The 21,035-nt window shown below is 50.0% G+C and overlaps 1 protein-coding gene and 1 long non-coding RNA gene across 2 annotated transcripts; one reads left to right on the plus strand and one right to left on the minus strand.

Moving 5' to 3' along the window:
• The first annotated feature begins 983 nt into the window (after positions 1–983).
• On the plus strand, positions 984–14,954 carry TCHP (trichoplein keratin filament binding). The gene is made up of 13 exons (XM_058281538.2): positions 984–1,142; positions 2,383–2,570; positions 3,571–3,775; positions 4,343–4,399; positions 6,091–6,159; positions 6,847–7,020; positions 7,897–8,009; positions 8,237–8,303; positions 8,851–9,023; positions 10,208–10,289; positions 11,665–11,850; positions 12,417–12,560; positions 13,557–14,954. The coding sequence occupies exons 2-13, from the start codon at positions 2,383–2,385 to the stop codon at positions 13,587–13,589; spliced, it is 1,491 nt and encodes a 496-aa protein (XP_058137521.1). The 5' UTR covers positions 984–1,142; the 3' UTR covers positions 13,590–14,954.
• Positions 9,946–20,519, minus strand: LOC131274592 (uncharacterized). Its single transcript, XR_011646520.1, has 4 exons — positions 20,353–20,519; positions 15,453–15,553; positions 11,382–11,667; positions 9,946–10,448 (listed from the first exon to the last, which is right to left on the minus strand). It is a non-coding gene; the product is annotated as an uncharacterized lncRNA (long non-coding RNA).
• Positions 20,520–21,035: the final 516 nt, after the last annotated feature.

Raw genomic sequence — 21,035 nt, forward strand, 5'->3', positions numbered from 1 at the left:
TGCGTCCCTGCTATGCCCCAGGGTTCTCCGATCTTGCCTTCATGGACTCCCCCAAGAACGACCCTAGAAAGTGCCACTCTCAAAGCTGAGGAAGCGGAAGCACAGGGAGGACGTGATCTGCCCAAGACCACCCCGCTGGCGTGGTGTAGGCTGAACATTCTGACTGCAGAGGCCATGATATTAAACAGGATGTTATATGCAGCAGGCACATAAAACAGAAGTGAATAAAGGAATGGAGGCATGAAAAACGGAAGTGAAGAAAAGAGTGGGAAAATGAAAAGAGAACAAAAGAGTGAATATTTACTTTATTATCTTTTTAATGGAATATTTGATGCATAACAACTTGTACCACATGTCAGTTTTTGCAGTATACTAATAAAATGAACACTGAGAACCAGCCACCAATTTTCACTACAATAGAAAGTTACCAGGGAGTGGACGTGGCTCAGTGGTTGAACACTGGCTTCCCAGTGAGGTCCCAGTGAGGTCCCGGGTTCAATCCCCAGCCCCAGTACCTCAAAAAAAAGAAAGAAAAAAAAAGTTACCAGTAACTTGCACCTACTTAGTTACGTCAGTGGTTCTCGCTGGTTGCATATTGAACGCACCTGGAGAGCTTTGAACAACCCTGATGCCCGGGCCTCACCCTGAGAGTCGGATGTGATTTGTCTGGGGACCTGGGATTTGAAGAGCTCCCCAGATGATTCTCATGTGCAGCCCGGTTGGAGGAGCAGGCTTATATTCTTCTGCCCTATCCTAGCCACCTCATTTCCTCCCATCCTCACCTTCATTCCCCCAGGTAACCACCATCCTGAATTTTGTGCGGTGAACGAATTCTTTTCCTCCGTCCTTCCCTATTTCAAGTACTAGCAAAGTTTGCTACTCATCTCCCGCCCACCACTAGGGGGCGCCAGAGAAAACACAACCTCTTTTCTCTCCCTCGCGTGTCCGGCATCGCGGTGGAGGTGGCTTTTGGCCCTCGCGGCGCTCCGTCGCCGGGTCCGTCGCCCGGGCAACGAGCCGGGAAACGGCCCCAGTGGGTTCCCAGAGGCCTGGTGGGGACGCGGTGGGATCTGCCCGGCTTGGACTAGACTTTGCGGGATCTTGGGCCTTGGGCTCTTCGGAAACTCCGGGCGCGGAGGAACGTAAGTCTGGAGGCCAGGTTCGCCCGGGAGCCGGCACTCGGAGTGCCCAGCCGCGACCGGCCCCGCGCTGGCGGGAACTGGAGCGAGGGTCCGGCAACACCACGGCAGGGCGCCCGGGGGCCGGATTCTCGTCCTGACGCTGCTCCTAAGGTCGAGACTTCCCGCCGTAACACCGTTTGCCGGATGTGGATGTTGAGGCTCAGAGAGGGAAGCGACTTGTTCAGGGAGCTGGATCTTAAATTTCTTGACTTCTTGGTGCAAAGACTTATCCAGTGGCTTCTTTAAGAGGCAAGGAAAAGAAAGCACGTCAGGACTGTCACAGTCTCAAGACAGAGGTCGCAGCCTGGCTGAATTGGGCGCGTAGACGTAGATTACTTGCCGCCGGGTCCTGGGCGCCGAGCCAGGCCCCTGCGCTTATTCCGCAGACGTTCCTTAAGCACTACCATGGCCAGACACTGTAACGTCTGTGCTCATGCGGATGCTCTGCCTTGTAGTCCTCAGTTGTGCCGCACATTACCCCGTGACCCCCGGCAAGTCGCTTCCTCTCTCAGGGGTGCAGTTTCTTCATCTGTAAGATAAGGGATCTGCCCTTCATGGTGGCCTAGAAGTCTTCCAGGTTTGACTCCTGGCTAGGTCCCTGCCCCGCCTCCCCGCGGCTGCCAGAGCCAGGGCACATTGGTTCCAACAGGCAGCCTCCTGCAGTGGACAGAGCCTGGGCTCTGGGCTCAAACCTATGTGAAATAGAATCCCCCCTCTTTTATTTCCTCTATTCCTGGCTGTGGGATCCTGGGGAAGTTGCTTAAGTTTCCTTATCTGCCAAATAATGGGGTGGTAGTAAGAATGAGAAAGGTTATAGGTATCAAATGCTTGGCATATACAAATGTTCCTTAAATTATTGCTCCTGTTACTTTATGCAGAGTATAAAAGTCCCCAAAATGCCAAATCCAGCATTGCTAAGACTGGTCCTTGTCTCTGTCCTCAGTGCCCCCGATGATGCCAAGCCCACAGCTGGGTGCATCCTGGGTTTATTTAAATTGGCGATTTGCAACCCTGGTGGTAGATCATTTTAGAAATGCTGATGCCTGGGTCCCACTTGAAGATTTTCTGAGGGGGTGAGGCCCAGGCATGGAATTTTTTGAAGCTCCAGGGAGTGATTCCATGTGCAGCAGGGGTGAGGGCAAGCTTGTGAGGGCTCCTGGAGTTTGCCATCGGCTCATATTCTTACCATTGCTGTTCTCAGATGGCGCTGCCCACGCTGCCCTCTTACTGGTGCAGCCGGAGGCTCCTGGAACAGCAGCTAGCACGGCAGCGAGAGCAGGAGGCCCGGCTTCGGCAGCAGTGGGATCAGAACAGCCGCTACTTCAGGCTGTCCGACATCTGCAGCTCCAAGCAGGCAGAATGGAGCTCCAGGACCTCCTACCAGCGGAGGTAACTGCTTGGTGACAGCCAGCTGGATGGACATGTGGGGGGGCCCACTAGCTGGTTGGGGCCCTGGTGTTGAGAATGTGGGCCTTGACTGCGCGTTTGCTTGAGGGATTTGCTGAACAGTGTGGATTACCTGCATGGCAGTGGTGTTTTTTTCCAAATGGAAATTTAATGAAAATTTATACATAAAGTACCACGTTCACAGTGAAAAAGATAAAACAATATGGAAGTGTATGAATTGGAACCTGAAAGTCTTCTTGTATTCTTCCATCCCCAGAGAGAACAATGTGGTGCATATCCTTCTGTACTTTTTCCTATTTGTGTATAAATACAAACACAGGGAAGCAGATGTAGCACAAGTGGTTGAGTGCCTGCTTCTTATGTATGACGTCCCAGGTTGATCCCCAGTACCTCCTAAAAACAAACAAACAAAAAAACTAACTCTTATTGGGGAGCAGATGTAGCTCAAGTGGTTGATTGCCTGCTTCCCATGTACGAGGTCCTGGGTTCAATCTCTGGTACCTCCTAGAAAAAAAAATACACACATCAAAAACCATTATTATAGAAAAACAGGTAAAAACATGGTGGACAACAGCACCGTAGGCTTTGGAGCCAGATCTGGGTAGAAATCCTGACTGTCACTTGCTGCATGAATATGGCTCAGTTTTCTCATTAGAGAAGTAGGCTAAAGCCAACCTATTTTGTAGGATTTACATGATGATTAGTATAAAACTGTCCATGTAAAGATACATGTATAGCTTAGCCCCTGGCCCTTGGCAGTTGCTCAGAAACTGTTCGTTATTAGTGTTATCATTTACATATATAAACATGTTATATATTTTCTTTTTATGAAAACAAAGTTCTATTTTGCATCCTGTGCTGTGCCCACTCTCTCCACTTTGTTGGTTGGCACTTGCCGTGTCACGATGGCATGTCTACATCTGCTCTTTGGCAGAGCAGGGCTGTAGCCTGACTGGTTTATTGTGGGATCCTTCTCACCCAGCATGCATGCCTACCAGCGGGAGAAGATGAAGGAGGAGAAGAGGAGGAGTCTGGAGGCCAGACGCGAGAGGCTCAAGCAGCTTTTACTTGAGGAGCAGGACTTGCTGGCCAAAGAACTGGAGGACCTGAGCATGGACTTGAGGGAAAGAAGAATGCGGGAGCGGCATGGGAATCTGAAATCAGCCCGAGAAGAGCAAAGGAAACGGGTAACTTTCCACAGACCTTTAGAAGGTTCCAGAGCAGGAGCATCCGCGGCCTGTTAGTGTTGTACATGTGGGATCACTCCTGGGCGCTCGGGTCTGACAAGACGGCAGTTGATGGCAGAGCCAGCCGAGAAAAGTGCCAACTCCAAGTCTTTGTTCAAGAAGTGTTGTTTTGCACACTAAATCATCCAGTTCCACAAAGGTCTGGGCCTGGTATATTTTATCTTCCAAAGTAGTTGCTTGCAACTGTGAGCCTCAGTGTGTGTTTTTAAGCCTGCTATACCTCTTGATACTGCTATACCTGCTATACCTACATATGACCTGTGTGTGGCATCACATTTTGGCCCCCTTCCAGTGCCGTTGTGAGAGTCTTTTCTTGTGTGGGTGCCTGGCAGCCTGGCTCCCGAGCTGGGGGCATGAGGCAGGCACGGGCATGAAGGGCAGGTGCAGTGAGGCTGCGGGTGGAGGAGCTCTTAGCCTGGCCGGCCAAGTGGGCTCCCATGGTGGGCTGCCTGAAAAGTGAATGGACTTGAAAAATGACATCAGGCCTCTCTTGTGTTTTCTTGACAGATTGCTGAGCGGCTTTTGTATGAACACTGGAAAAAGAACAATCCCAAACTTCGAGAGGTGAAAACCAAGATTTTCTTCCACTGATTAGTCTAAGTAGATGAAATCAGGCTTGTGGCCTTTTTAAAAACGTGCATCTTTTGCTGGGTTGAAGCAGAACTACCCTGCTGTGAAAGAAGCCCCGTGTAGAAGAGCTGGAGTGGACTGGACCAGCTGGTTCATTCGCTTGTTTAACAAACATTTACTGAGCATCTACCGCGCAGTCTACTGCACGGGGCGTGGAGAGTAGAAGTGGTCCCTGTGCTGAGGTGCTCATGGTCTTGCGGGGGAGACAGTGGGCACGTGGTTACAGTGCAGGGTGGTGGGTCCTGGGCAAGCCCTGGGAACATGGGGCAGGGAGGCTGGGGAGACATGTCAGAGGAGTTTGGAAATACAGGGGTGCATTAACTTGAAGGTGCAGAGGTGAGGGAAGGATGTTCTAGACAGAGACTGCTGTGCAGGAAACGGGTCTGAGTCACGAGTGTAGAGCATGCCCAGGAAGCTGCAAGTGGCTGAGTGAGGCTGGGACATGAGACGGGGAAGAGGAGCCCCAAGAGGTGAGGCTGGTGAGGCAGGCAGGCAGGCAGGCCAGACCTTGGAGAGCCTCTTGTGGCCTTCCCCTGCCGCACTGAGGATGCAGCAGGGGCAGAACGGGGTCTTGGGTGCATTTTGGAGTGATCCCTCTGGCAGCGGTGTAGAGGATGGGCAGGAAGGATGATGCTAGGCGAGGGCTTGTGGCAGCCACCCAGCGTGGTGGTGAAGGCCTGAACTGGGGTGGCAGGAGAAAGGAGGTGAAATCTGCAGTACTTGGGATCAAGGGAGAGAGAGGGTGATGTCCTGGCTAGGGTGGCATTGTTTAGCCAAGAGGGAACATAATATTGGGCTAGAGGGAAAGAATTCCATCGCTGATAGCATTGATTTATTTCAGTTCACAATCTTTGTACGGTTTGGTGTCATTCACTTATGCCCTTAGAGTAACATTTGGAAATTGCCAGTCACTAAGTAGTAGATCATTTAGGTGCTTATGAGTATTATTGTACATTTAACCTTCAACTGGCCATTAGTTGACTTAGGTGACCCTCCAAAGCTGTTTACTCACAGGTTTATTCACATCATTCAAGTTAGTTGTAGATACACTTGGGAATTGAGAAAGAAACTTTTAAAGCCTATATAAACAATTTCCCCAGTAAAAGCTTTTGGACAGGATATTACAATTCATTTTCTGACCCCAAAGACTCTGAATTCAAATGTCTTATTAAGAACCCTCTAGTCATCACTTGCTACACGGGGGGAAGCACATGCTTTTGCAGCTGCTGCTTTGCAAAGGGAGTTTTGTGGAGATGGGCAGGGGTTGGCCTGGCATGGCTTTAGAGCAACCAGGGTAGTCTTTGAAATTGGATTTCCTTGTCAGTGTGTGCTGACCTGCTCCGGCTCAGCCCCAAGGATCCTGAGAGAAAAGTTTCTGTTACTTTGTTCCAACCTGGGAGAATGGTTTAGAAGCACTTGGTCCTTTGGCTTTCCAATTTACGTGCATTTGGACCACCCTGTACTTCGTTCACTGTTCTGAAGTGGGCACCTGGGCCACTCTGAGTTCTCCCAAAGCAAAACCACAGCCACATTCCAGCACGTGGCCCAGAAAACAGCACAATGGCTATGCGATGACTATCAGGTGAACTCATGAGGAAAATAATATTCTCTCTACTCGTCCTCAGATTGAATTGGACCTCCACAAGAAGCATGTGATAAACTCATGGGAAATGCAGAAAGAAGCAAAAAAACAGGTGCGGTATATGGCTCTTGAAATAGTCCTGTGTGCTACAGTGGGATAGCCTGTCTCTTTGAATTTGTTTTCTGTTTTCAGTGTTAATGCAGTTTCTCAGTTTACTAAACAGGTTAAAACTGCAGCTTTGCTCTGGCCTTTGTAGAGTCCTGTGAGATCACCCCTGGTGCAGAGTAAGACCAGGTGATCAGCCAGCTGGGCCTCCCTTGGGTTTCTAGAGGGAATGGGCTCCAGGGGCTTCTTGTTGCCGGGAGACTCTCCTTTCTAATCCCTCTTGATGTCGTCTGCATCGTAAACTCTCCATCTGGGCTTACTGTGACACCTCCCCCTGAGCTGATGGTGCTGCCTCTGGGTTCATTTCGGAAAGCCTTTTGTTGGATTCTGGAAGGGAAAGGAGATCTCACATTAGACCTGTCCTCTGAGCCAGGGGCTTGCTGGGCCCTGCCCAGGCTTTGTTTCTGAGGACATCTCACCCCTACCTCGGCGAGGCAGCCGAGCCCAGGAAGATGGATCCTCGTCCAGGGTCACAGCTAATAGTGGACTCAAGGCAGGGCCCAGCTCTGCCGCAGCAGTTGTGGAAAGAGGAACTGGGCCCTACAGCTCCAAACGGGTGGCCAGCAACCAGGCAGGCCTTTGCTGGCTGTGCGGTCCAGGTGCTGATCTCCTGGGTTCGTTTGTCCCCATGTAGCAAGAAGCCACCAATGAGGAAGAGAAAAAACGGTATGAAAATGAATATGAAACGGCTCGCAGGGAAGCCATAGAACGGATGAAGGCAGAAGAAGAGAGGAGGCAGTTAGAGGACAAACTACAGGCTGAGGCATTGCTTCAGCAGATGGAGGAGCTGAAGCTGAAGGAGATGGAGGTGAGAGCAAGCCCCCCCCCCCCCCCCCGGCCCCAGTCAGGTGGCCCCCCCATGGCCTCTTGCAGCTGCTGGTTAGTATCAAATAAGAATTTAAAAAGCTGGTCTAAAAAGAGGTCATATCAGGAGAGGGAGGTGGCTTTAAGTGCATCACCTGGGTTCTCTCAATGCAGTCCCATCCCTTGATTTTTTCCACACCTCTGGGTGTGTCCCCAGATTCTAGGACGTGGATGAGGTGGAGGTAATTGCTGTTCTCTTTGGCACATGTATAGACCTGTCTGAGAGCCTTCCTAGAGCTTGGACTTCCCGGGGCGTTTAGCAGACATGACTTGGTCTGACATCCCTGGCAGGCAGTTCTCCTCTGCTGGCTCATCTTGCATCTCAAGGCATAGACAGGGTTTGGGTCCAAGAGGCTGTGCCCTTTCCCTTTCGGGCTGGATCTCACGAGGCCCTGGGCTCACTGGACCCCCCCGTTCCCCAGGATTGAATGACTCAATGAATGGAAACTTAGCGCCCACTGCTTAGACTGTGCCATGGGCTGGGCTGGGTGCCAGGGCTGCGGCCCTCACAGCAGGAGCAGTGCCAAGCCTGGGACGGACGTGAGGTTAGAAGAAAGCGTGGCCAAGCACAGCGTCCTGTGGGAGCACTGAACACGGGCTTGGGAAAGGAGCTGCAGGAAATGGCTGGCTGGCTGATGGGGGCCTGGCGTGCGGGCTCAGCGGGGCGGAGGGGCTCCGAGCCCCTGAGGGGAGGGGTTCACGACCACCAGGGTGGCCAGGCCGGCCCTTGTGGCTTAGGGTCTACCGAAAATGGAGAGAAGAAACGGGGAAGATACGATTTCTGTGATCTTAGCTGGGTTTATCGTCCTTGTCATGACAGGCGACCAAACTGAAGAAGGAGCAGGAGAATCTGTTGAAGCAACGCTGGGAGCTCGAGAGGCTGGAGGAAGAGAGGAAGCGGATGGCAGCGTTCCGGCAGAAGGCAGAGCTGGGGTGTGTGCAAGAAGGCCTGCCGCCCCCTCCCTGGGCCCCTCCCAGCCGGGGACCTCTTGCTGCTTTCTCAAATGGCCATCAGTATCCTTGAAACCAGAAAGGATACAACTTGGTGCAGGCAGTAGCCTGACCTTTGTTTGATCCTTCCTTTTTATTTTTTTGGTTTTTTTTTTTTTTGGATTCTTTGTTAAGATACTGAAGGCAGCCTGTATTTTGTTCGTTTTTAGGCGCTTTTTGAGACATCAATATAATGTGCAACTCAACAGACGTACACAGCAGATCCAAGAGGAACTGGTAAGTATGAAGCTGCAGCTTGGCATTTCTTTCATCCCCTTTTAGGAAAAAAAAGGTTTTCCTTGCACAGTTTATGATCCACTCTTGTGCGAGCCCCCTTGGCCAGCCCTCGCCAGTCTCTGCCCCTCCCACGAAGTGTCTGTTTTTGTACACACACATCTGGAGATTGTTTTTGGTGGTACTTTTTAAAATGTAGTTGAAGTTGCATTCTGCAGAGTGTTTACTTAACAGTAAATCTGAAGGTAAGTTTTAAGGTCAGCGTATTTATGGTGAGCTTGTTCTTTTTTAATAGCTGCTCACTCTCCCTGTTAAGTTCTTTGATGTGCTCTCTCACTGAGATCAAAGAGTGAGTGAGCAAACGCAAGTTTCCCTCCTATCCCTGTCTCTACCCGTCAGGGCAAACCATGGGGGAGCAGCCCGACTGCTGTTCCCAGCACGCAGCTTTCCCCAGGCTGGCAGGAGGGCTAGGCCGTGGGCGCAGCAGGCTCTGTCTTCCCTGGAGGGAGCATCCCCCTTACCCATTGCACTTCCATCCTGCTTCCTCCAGGAGGCAGACAAGCGAATCCTGCAGGCCCTCCTTGAGAAGGAGGATGAGAACCAGCGCATCCACCTGGCCAAACGGGAGCAGGCCCTGGCGGATGTGGCCTGGATGAAGCAGGTCATCGAGGAGCAGCTGCAGCTGGAGAGGGAGCGGGAGGCGGAGCTGCAGATGCTGTTGAGGTGAGAGGCGCCACCTTCTGGGCAGGACGCTCCTGGCTGCCTGGTACCGCAGGATCCCTGCGAGTCAAAGCGAGGATCACCAGTTGTTATGAACCAGCTGTCCTTGTCCGCTGGTCCTTTGTGAAGACCACATCTTTGTGATTAGGGGGGTGGGGGGTAGGGAGGTGTTTCCTGTTAAGTTATTCAAAGTAGAAATCACTACGGTATAGAGTGACTGTTCATCTAAAACCTTAGAAATTTGAAAGGAAATTTATTAATTACGGAGATGGTGAATGCTTCTTATGTTTATATAAGTGGGTCTGGATCTTAAAAATTAAGCAAGTAGGTTAAAATAATCTAATCATAGGCAGCATTATTTAGCACCTACCATGAGCCAGACACCGTGGCCAGTGCTTTACATTCTTCATCTTACTTAATCCTGACATCTTGCCGAGTGGTAGGTACTCAGGACGCTGAGGCTTGGGGCCACTCACTTGCCCCAGGCCACAGGCTCAGCACAGGCACAGCCCCATGTCCTCTCCAGGGGCTGATGATTTCCTTCCCCTCTGTTTAAATGGCCTGGTAGCAAGTTGTAAGTCGTTGCAAGTGTTTTTTATAAGATGGGGTTAAAAAGATAATTTAAAGTACTCAAGAATACTTCCTGTGAAGTTGTCCGTAAGACTCCTCTTTTTTTTTTTTTTTTTTGACTTTGTAATAATATTACATTAAAAATATATATGTGAGGTCCCATTCAACCCCACCCCCCCCCCTCCCCCCCCCCCCCAACAACACTCGTTCCCATCATCATGACACATCCATTGGATTTGGTAAGTACATCTTTGGGCACCTCTGTACCTCATAGACAATGGTTCACATCATGGCCCATACTCTCCCCCATTCCATCCAGTGGGCCCTGTGAGGATTTACAATGTCCGGTGATTACCTCTGAAGCACCATCCAGGGCAGCTCCATGTCCCAAAGACGCCTCCACCTCTCATCTCTTCCTGCCTTTCCCCATACCCATCGTCCACCATTGTAAGACTCCTCTTTAACAAGTGTGCGTGGGACGGTCTGAAGGCCGACCCCGCAGGAAGCCCGGGGCTGTGGTGACTAATGCTCCATCTGGAGCCCTGTCTGTTCTGTGGTTAACTTGCTGCCCTTGGTGGGGTTAGGAGCCCGCTCTCATCCGTTTTCTGTTTGCCCAGGGAAGAAGCCAAGGAAATGTGGGAAAAGAGAGAGGCCGAGTGGGCCCGAGAGAGGAGCGCGCGGGACAGACTGATGAACGAGGTGACTTCAGCTGCGGTGCACGCGGGGGGTCCTTGGGCTCCCCGGGCAGAGGTCTGGGTGTTCCCATCCCAGGCTGACCCTGCCGCATGTTCTGGGATCAGTCTTCTTGGTTATTTTAAAATCCTTGTAAAAGCAGTATTTGTTCTTTTAGGAAAAAATCTGAAAGTACAGAAAAGTAAAAACAGAGGTCACCCACCATGCCATCATCCACCTAGCCCCTGTTACTTTATTTCTTTCTCCTCTTTTGTTTCCACACTGGATGTTTTTTTCGTACTCGTTTCTGTGCTGTGTTTGATTTCAAGCATTTTATTGTTCAGTTACACCCTCTTTGTAAATATTTTAATGGCTGCATAGTATATGGTCATGTGTATATACTGTGGTTTGTTGACTGCATGTGGGTATTCTGGTACTTTCCAATTTTAAGCTCTTATAAGAAACACTGCAAAAGAAAAAAGAAAAAAAGAAACACTGCAGTGAGCATCTTGGTACATACGACTTTTCCATATTTAGGATTTTTTCCTAAATATGTTAGATAATCAGAGTAGACTAAGTAGATTAAAGAACATAATTATTTTGTCAGTATAGAAAGAATGTATTTAAGATGTATCCCAATTAAAAGGAGATTTTGGGGGAGAAAGTCTTCATTATCCATGTTTTGAAAGTTATTTTAAAGTTGTTTAGGAAGAGAAATTATATTTCGTTCATGTCAGTGTACTGTGTATTGAAATCCATTAGAAAACAGGTCTGTCTTGATCTTTCACTCTTGCGGATATCACATACCGTCTGTTGTCTTTTGATTCCCCCCATTCTTATTTCTCTGCCTAGCTGTGGGCCTTCCAGAGAGCATCAGTGTTGGCTTGGTCAAGTGGCATCCCACATGCCAAGCTCAGTGCTTGGCTCCTGAGCCCTGATGGCAGTCTGGGATGGGGGCGTGTAATACTGCTCTCCGGCCAAGTCTCCAACCCAGCAGGCTTCTGTGGCCCTAAGCAGTAAAGTTAAATCCAAAAGGTTAGGGGCTGACCCAGACTCTAGTCTGGTCACGTGTGGCTCGAGGCTTTTTTCCAGAATCCGCTGATAGGGAGTGAGACTCACCTTGTGGGTGAGAAGGTTCTGTGCCCCCGGGAGGCGGCTGTCCTCTGTGCCTCCTTCAACCACCTGGGGCTCGTCTGTGTCCGCAGGCGGGATGTGTGTGTGTGCTGGGCCGTGGGAACGCCTCCTGAGCAGGGGCGCACGCTGCCAGTGCTGACTGGACCCAGTACCGTCATCTGAAGCCGAGGATTAGGTCTCAGGGTCACTGCACCCTCTGGAGGCTGGCAGAGTGGGCATCTTTTAGAATCAAACCAAAATCCTCCTTTTCCTCTTTTGCTAAGCATAGGTTCTGACAGGGAGACAAGAGCAGATACGGGAGAAGATTGAACAGAACCGCCGTGCACAAGAGGAATCCCTGAAACACAGGGAGCAGCTCATTCAAAATCTCGAGGATGCGAGAGAGTCAGCTCGTCGTGAGAAAGAAGAGAGTGAAGAACTGAAGTCGGCGAGGAAACAGGAGCTCGAAGCCCAGGTGGGGCTGAGCCCAGGGGAGGGAGGCTGCCCTCGGGAACAGCAGGGGGCTGAGGACCCTGAGGGAACGAGCCCCACTCCCTCCAAGGCCCTGCCCCTTGCTTTGCTGTTGGGCAGGGGTCGGAGGGCCTTGGCATGAGCGCACTGCCTGGAAGCTCATGTCGGAGAGCTCAGGGCATCTCTTCCTTTCCAGCCGAAAGCCTGGCCCACATGGGTGCAGTTCAGATCTCCAGCTCCTCCGTTGCTGTCTGTCTGCTCCTCTCTATCGAGCTTGCATCTGCAAGCAGTCTGCTTATTGGGTCACAATTCTCTAGTCAGTTCAGTACCTAATATATGACAGAATACTCCCCCAGGCACCTGCTGCATCCAGAGCTTTTCACCAGGTGCACGTTCCCTTACATACAACCTTTCTCAGTACCATACGTTTTCCCTTGTTTATTGGCACTTGCTGTCACTAAGACCTCGCTCCGACTGTCCAGCTGGGCAGAACCCTGGAATTCCTTCCTGCCTAGCGGCAGGGCCCTGCCCGTGGGCCTGCCTCGGGGTGACCTTGCTTTTGGCGCCCAGGTTGCCGAGCGCCAGCTTCAGGCGCGAGAGGAGGACCAGCAGCGGGAGGAGGAGGACGAGGAGGCCAGGCAGGCGGAACAGCTCAGCGACGCCCTCCTTCAGCAGGAGGCGAAGATGATGGCCACGCAGGGCTACCGGCCCAAGGTAGGGGCCTGCCCTGCTCTGAGCCCGCGCGGTGATGAGCTCGGCTTCCCTCCTGTCCTGGACTCTTCTCGTTCCTCTCCCGTGTCTCTCTCCTTCCCAGCTAGTAGGGAGCCTCAGCCTTAGCGGGACCTCAAAAGAGCTGTAGAGATGATTTTGCTCTGGTCCTGCCAAACTCTGAAGTCCTGACTGTAGAGCTATGTGCCTGTGCACCCCACTCAGGGATTAAGAGGGGTCGAAGAAGAGCTTTGGCTGCAGCTGACGAGCAGGGAAAGTGGTGCTTGGTCCTGCCTGTGCAGACAGCCGAAGCCCCAGTGAGCAGACCTGCGTCTCTGCCTTTCCCCTCTCGGCGTCTCTTTGCCCTCTTCCCTGTCTGCTCCTCCCTTCTCCCCTCTGTGTGCATCTTCCTCTTCCTGTCTCTGTTGGTCTCCCTGAAGGGCTGGAGAGCAGTGAATGCTGCAGCCCTGCCCCTAGGGAGCTGATGGCCAAAGCACTAGTGAACACTGGCCGTGGCCCAGCAGGCACCTGGCTTCTGCTCCTCCTTTACCAAGCTGGGCAGGGAGCCACGCTGGCCACGGCTTTTCCAGAGTGCATTCCCTGGGACATGTGTGCAAGAGAAAGAAGACTGGCTCCCTCCGTGGGAAACAGAGTGAAGCACTTGAGACCAGGTGTCACATTTACTGTAGACTTTATGTCCTACCATGCTGTGACTGTCAAAGAGGTCCAGGGAACGGTATTTTCTAAACTCATCTGACCAGGAGTCAGTGAGTATCTTGGGATCAGGCTTCCATAGAGCACATTTGAAATGTTTCCTAGACTTGGTACCTTTTTAAAAATGTTTTATAGTGTCCCATTAGTGGCTTAGAGTCAAAACTTTTCAGCTGCTAATGAAAACAGCCATTTATGCCGTGCGTTTAGCTAATACTTAAAATGCAACTAATTTCCAGAGCTCCAGAGACTGCTCATCTGACCTGTCTTACGTTTTCTTTGTTTTCCCAGCTTTATGGACATCCAAGAGTTGCGTGGAACTGACCCCATTTGTACTCTTAAGTACAGGGTGCAAGGATGCCGAGGCCTGTGATACACGGCTGCCGAACAACGTTCTGTTCGTCAGTGTTCAGGTCACCGTGAAATAGTTCACAACGCCTGTTTGGGCACAGGAGTCAACGGATTGAGCGTTGGCCTGACACTAAGGTGCTGGGGATAGCAGCACCCAGTGAGAGGCCCCTTCCTACTGCTCTCATCCAGCGAAAGGGCTTGTCTAGGCACACGTCTACACTGCATCACACCGTCCTGTAGCACTTGTAAATAAGGTTCTGAATCAGCATTCCATTACTGGATACGTGTTTTTGTTTTGTCTTACCCAGTGAAGATTCTACTTCCTGCCAGGGATGTGTGGCAGTTTTAAAAATTGCCATGTAAAATTTAACTTAAAGATTCTATGAAAAGAAACCAGTAGGGTCTTGGTGCAGTTTATTTCAGGGTTTATTAACTTAGCAGTCCTGATGGTCCCAAAAGGATCATGTCTCGTCTTCTGGAAGAAAAGAACTGTCAACAAATGGGAACCCTGAGACAGTCTGGCTTGGTCCGTGAGTGCTTTCTGGAAAGGTGGCTAGAAATGAGCCTGCTCTCCTTAGAAAGCACTGGGTTTTGATAGCACCTTGTATATGTGGGGTGAGCCCAGGATGGATGTTACCGAGTCTCAAAAGGGGAGTGGCAATGGTTGCCATCTGCTTGGCTAACCTTTTTATTTTTTTGAAACTTTAATTTTTAATATTTTTCATTTTTATATGGCTAACCTTTAAAGGCAGGGCCGTGGCACTTGGAGTCTAGTATCTTGGGAAAGCCTCCCCTGGCCTCAGCCACATGCAACCTTTTGGGACTGATGTGCCCAGAGAAAGGAGCATTGAACCTGAAGAAACTAGATCAGACTCAGAAACAGATTGGCCAAAAATTTCTCTCCCATTCTTTTGTCAGTGTGACAGTTCTAGATTAAATCTCTACAAATAACTACAATTTCCTTGGAGCAGCGACCATAATTTTGAATTGTATTATTTCCATTCTCTTCCTCTGAGGCTTGCTTGCTTTATTTTGTATACAAGATTCCATCTCAGTAAATTTCCATATGTATTATTGCCAATTACAGGCATTGTTCCACAGTTATTAAAAACCATAGTTTATTAAAAAATCCTAGGTTTAAGAGCTGCATTTCCTTCCACTTCCATTGGGTTATAAAAACAAATTGAGCTGCTAACTGCATCCTTAATCTGTTTTTCATTTTCCTGCCTCGAATTTCTTTGGATAGGATCCCCTGAGCACAACTTTCATTATGTATGCTTGTATTTATTCCCCAGTCAGATGTTCATTAATTGTGAAATAAAGTTCTGGTTGACTGCATTGCTTCCAGGCTCTGTTACTATTGCTTTTATTAATTGCTGAGAAGTGGGTTGTACAAAGTGATTGAGATATATATATATATATATATATATATATATATTTTTTTTTTTTAGGTACCAGGATTGGGGATTGAACCCGGGACCTTTTTATGTGGGGAACTGGCGCTCAACCACTGAGCTATATCTGCTCCCCAGTGAGAGCTGTTGTTTTCATGTTTGTTTTTAGGAGGTACCAGGGATCAAGCCCGGGGACCTTGTATTTGGGAAGCAGGCACTCAACCATTGGAGCTACATCCGCTTCCCTTCTCTCATGTATTTTGATTGGGTTCAGGCTACCAATACATTTCTTAGTATATTGTTTTGAAGCACCTTTTTCTATTTGACTTACTGTAAAATTAATGACTCACAGATTATTCTTCAGCATACACCCTTCAGTCAAGGTCAGCTGTTTTAGTACAGATGGTGTGGCTGCCAGCACTAACATGAAAATGATTCTTACCTACTTCTGCACGTAAATGACGGTTTTTATTTTTCTTTTCCTCATTCAGCACATACGTTCTCAGGGACGGGCAGTGCTAGGTCCAGGGGGGAGTTACAGACCTGAACAAGAGAAGAGGGACAGGAATCAGACTTCACACAGATGAGCAGACACTGCCCACGAGCCCTGGCCCTGCTCTAATTTGGGGGACTTGAAAGACCATTTGGGCAATAAATGTACTCAGTATATCCATATTTCATTATGGATATAATGGATATTATTTTTCATGATCTAAGTTTTTAGGTAATTTTCAGTGTTCACAAAATATAGAGCATCATTTTAAAGACATTTTAATGCCTTTAAAAGCACCAGTAAATTCAGCCATGAAGTCATGTGGAGTTTTATTTTAAGGACCTGATTTGATATTGTAATTGTCTTCATTTTAGAGGGGCATTTACTTTATGACTTAATGTTATAATCGGTCAAAAGTTCCAAAATGTTAAAAAATAAAAGACTCTCTCAAAGGATACAAGCATGTGATTTTTCTTATATGTAGCTGCAGTTTATATATATATATATAAACCGCTGTATAGGGTTCATTATTGATATTAATGAAGTGAAGATATTAATACTATATTCATTCTTGTTTGGTTTCCCATTTTTTCTATTACAGATTGTGTTTCTTCTATAAACATACTTGCACAAAACTTCTATTGCACACATTAAAGATTATCAGGTTACCTCTAGGTGGAAAGCATTAAGTCCACGGAGAAAAATATTTCAGCACTAGAGTAATAATGATAAGGATGGAGAAGTCTTTGTTTTATGTCAGGAAGTGCTTTAGCATTTTTCTCATTTTATCTTGGTTAGCTCATCTAAAATGCCACCACTTCCCTTTGTCCAGTTTTCCCTCGAGATGCAATCCTCCGTTTCTATATAGAAACGTTTGCGGTAGAAGAACGTTGGTGGGAGGGGTTCCCCATGAGTGAGCCTACCCAGACATGGCACTGCCATCCAGGCTGCTGGCGGCTGGCTCCTGAAACAAACTGAGTGCTCTGGACCTCGGTCTCCACCTCACTGATTCGGGCTCACAATTAACATACATGTTTCCTGATCCAAATGGATCAGGTTGATGTTACAAATGGCATTTTTGGAATAAGTCCTTAATTCTGAGTCACTTGGGCCTCTGCCAATTTAACCCATCACCTGAGGACTGCCGGCCTTGTAGGCGCAGGCTCCTCCTCACTGCACACCCCCTTGCGAGCCAGGCCTCTGGCTTCCAGTGCCATCTCCATATCAGTAGCTCCTGCATCTGCACCCCCAGCCCAGACTCTTCCATCCACCACTTCTACCTCTTCATTTAGCTCAAAGGTGTCTCAAACTCAGCATGACCAAAAATAAGCAAATGATCTCCCCCAACTCCTCACCAAATTTAAAATAGCAAAAAACACCTGGCCCCTCTCCAGATCATCACCATCGCTCATGGCTACCACTGACTCCCGCCTGAAATCACCTATCCACACTTGTTTCTCCAGTCTGCAATCAGAGATCTTGTACACATACCGGAAGTGAAAGTCTTCCACCTTCAGTGGCCTCCCACTGCATTTAGAACAAAGACCAAAATCCTTCTCTGGCCCGAGAGGCCCCGTATCACTGGCCTTCCACAAGCTCTCCCTGAGTGCACCAAGCTGCTCCTACAAAGAGGGACCCACAAAGATGTCCCCCACATTCGTTCCAATGGCGAGAACTGGTAACCTGGACATCCCACATTAGGGAGGCTACGTTTGGGTCACTAGGAGTTCATTAAAATAAAATGGAATGCTTAATGTCCTGGAAAAATGTTCACGCTGGGTTAAGAGATGTTCAAAAGCAATATGTAATTCCAATTTTAAGGAAATGAGCTACTATCGTGTAATTATTTCTAAGAATTGGGATAATGGGTGTTTTTTATTTTCTTTTGGGTACTTTTAAATATTTTCCACAGAGAACATTTATAACCTTCGAAATGAGGTGAAAATACTATTTTTAAAATAGTAGGGATAATTAGCAGAGAATTACAAGATAAATCTGAACCAAACAATACAGCCTCTATTCTAGCAGGAAAAGTTAAGGATGCATTCCCAAATAGGGGTTCGGGAGGTTTCCAGTTGGAGCCCAGTGCTATGGTGGTCTTTGGAACCCCTCTCCAGGATTTCCATCTCTGAACAATTTGGATGGGCAATATGCTGAGTGGACAAAGCCAATCTCAAAAGGTCACATGCTGTATGTTTCCATTTGTAGAGCATTCTTTTTTTTTTTTTAAAAGATTTATTTATTTATTTAAATCCCCCCCTCCCCTGGTTGTCTGTTCTTGGTGTCTATTTGCTGCGTCTTGTTTCTTTGTCCGCTTCTGTTGTCGTCAGCGGCACGGGAAGTGTGGGCGGCGCCATTCCTGGGCAGGCTGCACTTTCTTTCGCGCTGGGCGGCTCTCCTCACGGGCGCACTCCTTGCGCGTGGGGCTCCCCCACGCGGGGGACACCCCTGCGTGGCAGGGCACTCCTTGCGTGCATCAGCACTGCGCACGGGCCAGCTCCACACGGGTCAAGGAGGCCCGGGGTTTGAACCGCGGACCTCCCATGTGGTAGACGGATGCCCTAACCGCGGGCCAAGTCCGTTTCCCTAGAGCATTCTTCAAAGGACAAAATTATAGGGCTGAAGAACTGGACTCGTGGTTGCCAGGGGCCAGGGCGTGACTACAGGGGGAGCACAAGGGGGTCTTTGTGGGGTGGTGGGGTAGTTGTGTGTCTTCACTGCGGTGATTGCTGCAGGATTCTATGCATGTGATGATAAAGAGGCAAAGAACTACACGCACACACAGCAGCATGTGAAAGCAGTGATACGTGAGGGTCCCAACGTCAATTTCCTGATTTTTGACACTGTACTATAGCTATATGTAGGATGTTTCTACACTGGGGGAAACTGGTTAAAAGGTACAGAGGACCTCTTTGTACCATTTTTGCAACTTCCAATGAATCTATAATTATTTTAAAATTAAAAACAAATACAATATAGGAGAATCTCTTCATGATTTCTCCTGGTTTCTTAAGACAAACAGCACTGACTATAGAGGAAAAGACTGATAAACTTGACTGTTAAAAAAGCCTCATCAAATCACCTAAAGCAAGGGAAAAGACTCGCCTCAGAATGGACCTGTGTAACTAAGATAAACAACAAAAGACTCATGTGCAGAACATATTAAAAGCTCCTACAAATAGTTTTTTAAAGAGAGAGAGAACCTAACAGAAATGTGAGTAAAAGCCTTGGACAGGCACTTCACAAATGAAATCTGCATGGCTAACAAACGTGAAAAAGCTTCTGCTCAACCACATCATTAATCAGAGAGATGCAAATTAAAACAGCAATGAGGTGCCACCAAAAGCCCAGTGGATTGGCCAAATTAAAATGTCTGATACTCCAGTGCTGATGAAGACGGGACAACGGGAATGTCATATCCTGCTGATGGGGCTGTAAATTGGTGCTCCACTTTGGAGAACGGTCTGACGTCTCTTAAGGCTTTGGAGATCACATACCGTACGGCTCAGCCGCCCCACTCCTAGGTATACACTGCATGGAAACGCAGTCACGGATGCACCAAAAGATATGCACAGTAATTTCCACAGCTTCTCAAAAAAAGAGCCTCAAACTAAAAATAACCCAAGTGCTGGGAACAGATGAAGCTCAGTGGTTGAGTGCCTGCCTCCTATGTACAAGGTCCTGGGTTCAATCTCCAGTACCTCCTAAAAACAACAACAACAAAAAACAACCCAAGTCCCTGTCAATAAAATACTCCACAAATCGTGGTGGAGTCAATGAATGCTACCCAGCCCTGAAAACGAGCTACCCGAAACTATAGGCACTGACCCAGGCGAACCTGACAATGTTGACGGAAAGGAACAAAGAACACCTCGGCAGGGTTCCATTTACAAGTTCAAAACCAGGCACCGACAAAGCCACCGCGGAGAGATGCACACACAGGTGATGTGCAGGGGAAGGAAGGCAGGGCCGTGGTGACACCGTTGGTCACATTATAATTCTACGTAGGTACGCTCAGCACACCCGTGTTAATATTCCACCATTAAAAAAGGGGGTGCCAGTGAAGAGAAGTGTAGGGTGAAAAGCAGGCTCCGGGCCGAGTTGCCCAGGTGCCGCTCCTGCCGCCCCTCACTGAGATGCGGGGCGGCCCCACTCTGGGTCCCTCATCGGTGAGGTGTGGGGATGGAGAGGAGGATGCAGCCTGACCTGAGGCGAGGGAAGCGCCAGGCTCAGAGGGTCCCCCAGCGCCTAGCCAGCAGGATGCCCCCGCTGCGGGCCACGCGGGGGGAGAGCCTGTGCCGGGGCCGCCGGACGGGATTTCCGTCCTTCTAATGGGCAGCAGGTCAACTCAGGCGAGACCCCCCCATTGCCTGTCTCTGAGCCGGAGGCTCCTCCTCGGGGGTGGGGGAGCGCTCCCCTCTGCTGCGGATGGGGTGGGCCGGCCCAGCTGTGCTCTGAGGGGAGCCCACCTGCCTCCAGCAGCAGGCACCGGGCTGCTCATTCCAGGAGGGCCGACTCAGGGCCAGTCACCATGCCACGTGGCACGTGTGGGGCCCTTTCATCATTCCAGCCGTTGCACTGGGCAACGTCCTCCACACACAGATCAGAGTCTTACGTGAGCATTTACGGACTATCTCGATTTGAAACAAACAGCAAAGATGAGAAATATCTGTGGGAAGGATAAGGAACTGGAAGGCGAAACACAGACGTGGCAGCCCAGGCTCCAGTCCTCTGAGCCAGGCAGGCAGAGGACCGCGCAGCAAGCAACACCTGCGCGGGCTGGGACTGCCGTGCCCGCCGCGCCGCGCCTCCCGCCCGCCGTCCCTGTGCCCAGGCCGCCGCTCCTCACCCTCGTCTGGCTGGAAGGGCTGTCGTCCACCGCCTTCCTCCAGCCTCCTCATCCCGGATGGCCACCAGTGTCAGCAGAGCCGGAGCTTCACCTTGGCTTCCTCGCCTGCAGAATCGGGTGGTCTCACTTCCTGCTCCCCGATTGCTTGGGTAACTGCCTGGAACACCGAGAGCGCGCTCAGCACGGCGCCCAGCACGGCGCCCAGCACGGCGCTCAGCACGGCGCTCAGCACTGGCGCCCAGCACGGCGCTCAGCACGGCGCTCAGCACGGCGCTCACGCTCAGCACGGCGCTCAGCACGGCGCTCAGCACAGCGGCTCCAGAGCGCGGGTGGGGGTGGAGAAGCCCCGCGCTGGGGGTCCCGGCAAGGGAAGGGCACGGCGCCGGCTGGTGCGAGGGGAGGCTAAGGGGCCTGTCCTAGGCCTGGGGGCGCAAACTAGCAGACCAGGTCAGACTTCTAAACGCTTCTCTTTCTCTAAGGCACATCCTGGGACTCCCAGGACGAAGTCAAGGGACAAGGCCAGGGCCACGTGCGTGGTGATTATCGCGGGTTTGGAAAAGGGAGATGGAAAGCCAGGTCCAAGGGGAGCTGCAGGGTGCAGAGAAGTCGAGGTGAGGGGGTGGGCAGAGTTGAGGGGCTTGAGGGGGGAGAGAGGGAAGGGGAAAGGGAGTTCCAAGAAGCGA

The sequence above is a fragment of the Dasypus novemcinctus genome, chromosome 19 (assembly GCF_030445035.2).
Source record: "Dasypus novemcinctus isolate mDasNov1 chromosome 19, mDasNov1.1.hap2, whole genome shotgun sequence".
NCBI classification, from domain to species: Eukaryota; Metazoa; Chordata; class Mammalia; order Cingulata; family Dasypodidae; genus Dasypus; species Dasypus novemcinctus.

Bases quoted from the DNA above. Each gene is read 5' to 3' on its own strand.
- TCHP (XM_058281538.2), top strand. From the start codon at position 2,383: ATGGCGCTGCCCACGCTGCCCTCTTACTGGTGCAGCCGGAGGCTCCTG. The intron at 4,400-6,090 runs GTGAAAACCAAG...ACTCGTCCTCAG, and splicing joins ACAATCCCAAACTTCGAGAG to ATTGAATTGGACCTCCACAA. The intron at 10,290-11,664 runs GTGACTTCAGCT...TGCTAAGCATAG, and splicing joins GGGACAGACTGATGAACGAG to GTTCTGACAGGGAGACAAGA.